Source organism: Uloborus diversus, chromosome 1 (genome assembly GCF_026930045.1).
Source record: "Uloborus diversus isolate 005 chromosome 1, Udiv.v.3.1, whole genome shotgun sequence".
NCBI classification, from domain to species: Eukaryota; Metazoa; Arthropoda; class Arachnida; order Araneae; family Uloboridae; genus Uloborus; species Uloborus diversus.
Window position 1 is genome coordinate 39,601,397 of NC_072731.1, and position 7,702 is coordinate 39,609,098.

At 30.6% G+C, this 7,702-nt stretch overlaps 1 protein-coding gene across 1 annotated transcript in view; it reads right to left on the reverse strand.

Annotated features, from left to right (window-relative positions):
• LOC129229454 (focadhesin-like) overlaps nt 1-7,702 on the reverse strand; it is a gene marked incomplete in the record, with an annotated part of 113,314 nt that overhangs the window by 26,795 nt on the left and 78,817 nt on the right. Inside the window, 4 exon segments of the mRNA XM_054863771.1 lie at nt 1,687-1,812; nt 2,901-2,981; nt 3,881-4,049; nt 4,578-4,655. Coding sequence (XP_054719746.1) covers nt 1,687-1,812; nt 2,901-2,981; nt 3,881-4,049; nt 4,578-4,655 — 454 coding nt within the window.

The following is a 7,702-nucleotide window of genomic DNA, read 5'->3' on the forward strand; positions in this document are numbered from 1 at the left end:
AAAAATTCCATGACTTTTCCAAGACTTTTTCATGACTTCAATGAAAATTTTCATGACCTAGTTATACGAAGAGAATAGCACTATATAATCTCAAACTTGGTAATATATGGAAATGAGCATTAGCAAAACGTCTATATGAATGCCACAGTCTCATTGAAGCACTTAATCGTAACGGGAAAAATATAAGTGCACACTTAAAAAACTAAACTATTCTTATTTGTCTTCATCATATAAATTTAAGTAAAGTAAAAATGCAGTTAAGCGAATATGATGATGCTTAAATGTCTGATTTTTTTTTTTAAAAACAGGCAGAATGACATTGAATGGGACAAAGGTTGAATGAGTCATCACTAAGTTTCAATAAATTTGCTTCAAAAGTGACCTTTTAGTGTCAATAGTGCCTTTAATCATCCACGTAACTTGACAGTATTTTGGTTCTTGGAAGTAAAGCCACATAGTTTAGTTCTTTATGTTTCTAAACCAGATCTTTCTTGAAAAACCATTCAGTAATGAATCAATCTTCTGATTCAAAAGTATACTTGTTTTGTTTACAAATTTGCATATGTTTAAATGCATATAAATTAATAGATTCAGAAATTCCAGAACATGTTTGATTCTTGACATTGAATGTAGCAGTGGGTCGCATGGATTAGTTTTGCATGCTGTAAGTTGGGCAGTATTGTTTTAGAGCATTAGAATTCCTCGTTTTCTATATTCTATCGCCTGACTTAAGGTCTTTATTTTCTAAAACATTCAACAAATTAAGATAAACTCTGATAAATTTGATAATAAAGTCCTTACGAGTGATGGAATCGAACTCACATGCAATTGAATTGCTTTTTTTTTTTTTTTTGAGTGGGCGTGGCAAAACTAAGACCCTGAAATTTTGCTACTACAGAATATGAAACATAAGAAGTGTTGAAAATAACAGAAAATTCAAACTATAAGTGATGTCCAGGCAGTAAAATTACATTGCAAAAAATGGCAAGCGGCTGCAACAGAAGTGGATGCAATGAGATTTCAAAATTCAGATTTGATTTTTGGATCTTTCAGTTTTCCACTTTTAATAGCTTTTATGTGCTATACTGTTAAATCACTCATTTCTAATGCTCCTTTAGCTACTGTTCCTTTCTCTTTGTCCAGGAAATTTTTCCATGACTTGAAATAAATTTCCATGACTTTCAATGAAAATTTCCATTTTCCATGACTTTTCCAGGTCTGAAATTCTGTTATTTTTTTCCATGACTTTCCAGGATTTCCATGACCCGTACGAACCCTGTTTCAAACTGTCACTTACTAATTTTATCACATTCAAAGTTCTAAGTAATTACAATGCAACAGAAAACACTCAGATGTTAAATTTAAATTGTGTTGCTTTTCAATTTTTCTTAAATCTTAAGACATATTACATTATTGAAAATTCATTTAAATATATAACACTAACCAGGAAAAAATTCTTATAATGTTAAGTTAAGAAGCAATAAATACATTAAATCAATTTATAAACACTTTTTTTCATATAAAATATGCAAATAATAATATCAATAAGAAAAAAAAAGGAAGAAAACACTTTAATATGAAATTGTGCAGTACTTTCAAACTACTTTTAAAAAAAAATGTGTTTTTTGCACTGTTAAGAACATTAAGAAACTTTTTTTTTTTTACTGTCAACAGTATATTGTTAACCTTCATCTCCTTGAAGAAATGGTGTCAAAACTGTAACCCAATTTATAGGTGGAAGAGGTCTTGTAAAGGGGGCTCCAAGTGCCTGTAAACAAGTTGAAAGATGATGAGGTTTAGGTTTCGTCTCATCTGGAAAATATACTACATTTTATTACACAATAAAAACAATCAAACTGCAGAATATCACGTCAAGGACATAAAAGTTTAGAAACTGATAACATGAACTAAAATATTCACAATGATTGAAAAGCCCTGCGTAAAAATTATTTCAATCTCTTTTTGCATGAGGGTAAACATCTCAAAACATTTAATCAATCACGAGAGAAAAAAATGATATTTTCTATATTTAATTTTTTTCATAATTCGGTTTTTACCTCACAGATATTTACCTGAAGATGCCATACATTTTTGGCTTATAAACTACATTTTAAATTATGGAAAAATGGTTAAATTTCAGTAATTATTGCAACCAATGAAAATTTTTGAAGCGACAGGTTTCTCTTAAAAGTTATATCCTTTTCCTTCCTAATATTTTGGCATTAAAGTGGAAGAGTAAAGGTAAATCATTTTAAAGATTTTTCTCTCTCAATAATAGAGAATTAAAAATCTTAGACCTCCCTCTGTATAGAAACCAACTATTAGTGTAACATTTCAAATTTGTAAATAAAGATTAATGTGTAGCTGTGAATCTTTAATGCTAAAGTAATTGGTTTGTATATTTTTCACTCAAAAAAAAAAAAAGTTTTTTTATAGCTATACATAAAATAATATAAAAAAGTTATATATATATATTTTTAAATGTACCAATTTTCCTCTTTTCACTATGATTTTCTAACAATAATTAATCAATATAACAAACAAAAACAAAAAATTTTCTATAATCCACAAGAACTAACATTTGACATTTGGTCTCAAGCAATGATAATTAAAGAGAGTTAACAGTATGTTCGTGTACATGCACTCACACTCAGAAGAACGAGAATTTGTGAGTTGCTCACAGCAAAGTGTTGTTTCTTAGTTACCTTGTAAAAAAAGTTTTTGCTCAGTACACTGAATTTTGTGCAATTGATGAATGTGGTCATTAATTCTTTTTCACTCAACTATTTCTTAAAGCTATTAATGATTGTTGTTATAAATATTAGCTTCAAGTTTAAAATGTCCATGCAAACACACACACAAATAATCCATTTTCAAAATAATAGTAAAATGGAATTTACCTGTTTGATGCCCATCTAGAACTAAATTCATGACTGGCTTCAAAACACTTTTTTCATTAAGGTAGAAGTAACTAGAAGAAACTAAATAATAAAAAAAAATATACATATACTATACACACATATATAAGATATGCTTCATTTTATGAATACAAATAAGTTTAGCAAATAATATAGGTGTACACTATTCTCACTTTTCAAGCGACTAAAATTAGCCTGCAGCAAGTTAAGTACCTAGAAACTTTATGGTTAAAATTTATCTAAAGGGAAAATAAATTTTTATTTGAAAGGCTAATAAATTTTTTTCCCAATTATGTTGAGCTTCTAGGACAGAGAGTTCTTGTGCCCCTTTTTAATTATTTTCATAACAATTCCATAAAAAATATGGAGGTTTGAATAGTAGATATGTTAGCCCCATTTCTGTACTGTATTTTTCTATAGTATAATTTCTATGACAGTAATGTTTTTTTATGGTTTTTGTACTTTGGAGTAAGTATTTTACCTCATCCCTTATAAGCAGTTTTGCAGTTTTGTAGTTCTCATTAAAGTATAATGAGTGCTTTTATAATGTTATTTTTAAAGATTTAAAAGCTCAAAAATCATTTAGTATATCCATCATGAACAGCAATAAAGACTGACATATGTCGATTTTCACATTTTCTTGGATCTTCCGTTTTACTTTAACATTATTGCTTGCCAAACCAGCAGCAATCGTAAATATCTTACCACTTTTTTTACTTTTGCCTTTTGCTACCCATAAAAGAATTTTTATCGCCCTACTTTCCCTAAAACATTTTATAGACAATTTTTATAAATGCTCAGATACTGCAGTGAAAAATACTAAACTAATCAAACAAAGCAAACAATAAGCAGAGAATCACAAAAATTGAAAAAGGGAAATGACAAAATAATTTGATTTTTTGAAATCAAGGCAGGTAAAAACAAATTTTTCAAAAACATAAATAAACATGTGAATTACATACCTGATGATTCGCTCTGCTGTTGATTTGAATGAACAGCATACAATCTCCCGACTTCCCATGAACAGATGTTTTGCAAGCCAGTATCCCTTGCAGCAGACAACACTTGAAACATTAAGGGGATCAATTCGTTGAGAGCAAGTAATGAATCAGCAGATGATTGTACCTTTACCTAATATTTTTGTGCGGGATTGGAAGGGGGGGGGACAAAGCAAGATTGAACAGCTTTAAAACACATAGGAAAATAGAGAAACAATGTAACACAAACTTAAAGCAACAAATTATATTGAACTGAATTGAATAGTTTATTTAAAAAACCAGTCAAGTGACAGAATTGCTAATTTTAGGAAAACATCTGTATCACCATACTAAGTTATTTAATGATGACTACAACATTGTTATTGAAAAGAATACCTAAATATGTGTAGTTATTAATACTTTTAGTTTAAAAGATAGTAATCATCATAGAAAATTTTTAATACTAAGGTTAAAATGCTTTTTCGAAATTTCAGTCTGTCCCTTGACCGTTTTTTTCAATAAACAGTTCAAATAATCTAAAGATATAAGCAAAATTATTTTTTTTTTCATTATCATTGTTTATGGGTGATTAATATTTTCAAATTTGTTAAGGTGGCTGCTAATTTTAATTACTAAGATAATTTCATCAAAATGTAGTACTTTCAACATTTATAATACATACTTGTACAAGGCCCCTTCCATGAGAAAATAAGGAACAAAGACCATTTAAAGCAGCAATTCGATGAAGTGTTGGCTTTTTCTGTGAATTGAAGCAAATAAAACAACTTGTGAGTACAACAATGATAGATTTAAATCAGAAACAGAAATAGACATTTTTAAAAATCCATAATAGAGAAATAAAATGAGTCTGGAAGTGGTTATAATAAGTGGTTTGAGTCTGGAAGTGGTAAAATCTAAAAAGTTTAATGGTTTTTAATAGGACTGGGGGATATCAGAATTTTAATACCGCAATAAATCACTCTCCAAATATTGATATTTTCGATATATCTATATATTTAGGTCGTTAAATTTAACGTTTTAAGATGGGGGGGGGGGGGAGACTGCAAAGCATATACAAATGGCAATGCTTATTACATAAGTATCTGCAATAGAGAAAAGCCATAGGTCATCTTGGTGAATAATTATTTCAGCAATTTATTCTCATAATAATAGCTACAGCAAGGAATCTCATGGGGGGGGGGGGGGGAATCATGAGGCAGATTACACAACAGAAACTTTTGGAGAAATTAGAAGAATTTATGTCTTTTGATAAGTGAGTCGCAATTCTTGGCGGAAAAGGAGGGGTTACTAAAATTGAGGGGTATTATTGCAATTGGGGGGATTGGGCATCCCTAGTTACATCATCTGCATATTAAGATCTGCAACAGAGAAACCCCATCAGACATCTTTTGATAAGTAAATATATATTCCATCGATTTATTCAAATAATAACAGCTAAAGTAGGGTGCTCATTTGGGGGTCATAAAGTAGACAATTCCATTGAAACTTTTAGAGCAGTTTTTTTTTAAGGATTTTAGTGGTGGTGTGGAGTCCATGTGAAGAACTATATAAAACCTTGCGTCTGCAAAACACAGTCGGCCAGCTCCTTGATGTTGTCGGAGTACAGAGGGATGTCTTTTGGAGAGAATTCTCCAAGCCGGGCCAGAGATCTTTGATAACTTACGATGTTTAAACGAAAAGCCGAAGGGCTAAATTTCGTAAGTCAGTCAACAATGTTACATGCTTATACAAGCAGAGATAATATCACACAGTGGAAGGTGCAGAATCAAATGTTAATGTGAAGAAATGAACATTGGAAACTTGTTAAAATCTTACCAAAAATTTATTGGTCCATAGTAACTAAAATAAATATAACTAACAAAACTAAGTTCTTAAGAATAAAACCCGGCCATAAGTGGAGGCGGAGTTCGCAACTCCCCAACACCTATCGGACCTAACTCACAAGAGGCTGACGAACACAAAAGAGAGAGAGAGAGAACGATTGGAATCGTTCACTATTTATACTTGCCTCATTTGCATATGATTGGGCATCAAAGGATGCCAACCTAAAACTGAAACTTTACACGTGCCGAAAGAGTTGAGAAGTTAATCTAATTTGAATAAAGTTAATTTTATATTACATTACATTAGGAATGAGAACGCGGATAAATATCGTTTACCGATGTCTATCATATCCCCCCTTCTCATTCAGTAATGCTATTAAACTTGAAATTTTTATACAATTTTAATAGATTCAAAAATAACCCAAAAAAATCCACAAAGGGCCAGGCTTAAACTTTTACAAAAAATTTAACAATTCAACAATAAACAAATATGGATATATATCCATCATAATACATCATCCATCAGCAGCTGCAGCTCAATACATCACCGCTTATTTGATTGAAGTCCTTTCTCAAAAAAGTCCTTCTTGCCTATTGATGATACACAGTCCAAGGAAATAGTAAGTCCAAGATTAACATTTCCACTGCAAACTATCTTGTCAAACTGTAATTGACAAAAATACTCGAAACAGTATCGTTGAAATAGATGGGCACAATGATTTTACAAAAAATTTTTTTTTCTCACAATGACAAAATTATTTCAAACGCTTAGTTTCCAAAAATAAACTCCTGTCATTGAATCAAATTCCTCCATCTCAAAGATTAAACCAACGAGAAATTTGAAAAAGAATTTCAGTTGTTACAAAAATATTTATACTTTAATATCCCATTATATTTATTATACTAAACAATTTCATACCATTAAAAATTAACAAAATATTTGTTCACAAAAACGATTCAGTTCAAAACGGGTCTGCGGCTTCGTAAAAATATCGGCCCTATTGGATTTACTACCTACATGTTTTACGGTAAAAATGTCCCGTTGAATCAAATCACGAACAAAAAATAATTTTACATCAATATGTTTTGTACGGTGATTTTCAATCGGAGATTTAACAAAGTCAATGGCCGATTGATTATCAACGTACATTACAGATTTAATTTTACTTTTTCTAACAATTCCCCAGCGTAAACATTCGTTTAATACACGGTCAAACCACATAAGCTCTTTAGACACTTCACAAAGGGCCACAAACTCACTTTCCATAGTGGAAAGGCTAATACAACGTTCCTTGAAGGTTCGCCATTCAATCGGCGCATTATCCAACAAAATTAACTGCCCCCCGAGTGAAGTTCGATCATCTCGATTAGCTGCATAATCGGCGTCAGAAAAAGCTATTAATTGGGTTCTATTACAATTTAATTTAAGTTTTAAATCTTTTGTTTGAAAAACATAACCCAGAAGTTTTAAAAGACCGTTCCAATGAATGACACCAGGATTGCTTTGAAATTGACTGAAGATATTGACCGCATAACAAATGTCCGGTCTCGTTCTGCTCGCAATGAAAGAAAGACAACCCAACAAATTACGATAAGGAATCTTTGACATTTCAAATTTTTCATTTTCTGTATTAGGACAATTCGATTTCGAAAAAACAGTACCTTTACAAATCGGCAATGATGAAACCGGAAAATTAAAATGTTTGAACTTTTCAAAAACTTCAATGATATATTTAGTTTGAAACAAATTCAAACCATTCTCAGTTCTTTCAAATTCAACACCTAACAGTTTTTTCGTTTTTCCGAGAACTTTTAAGTCAAAATTTTTCCTAAGTAAATTTAAAACCTGATTTAAATTCTTTTCTTTCCGTGCGAGCAAAACAATATCGTCAACATACAACAATAAAATGACACATGAATTATAAATATAAACACAATTACATTCTTCAAATTTCTGAAAACC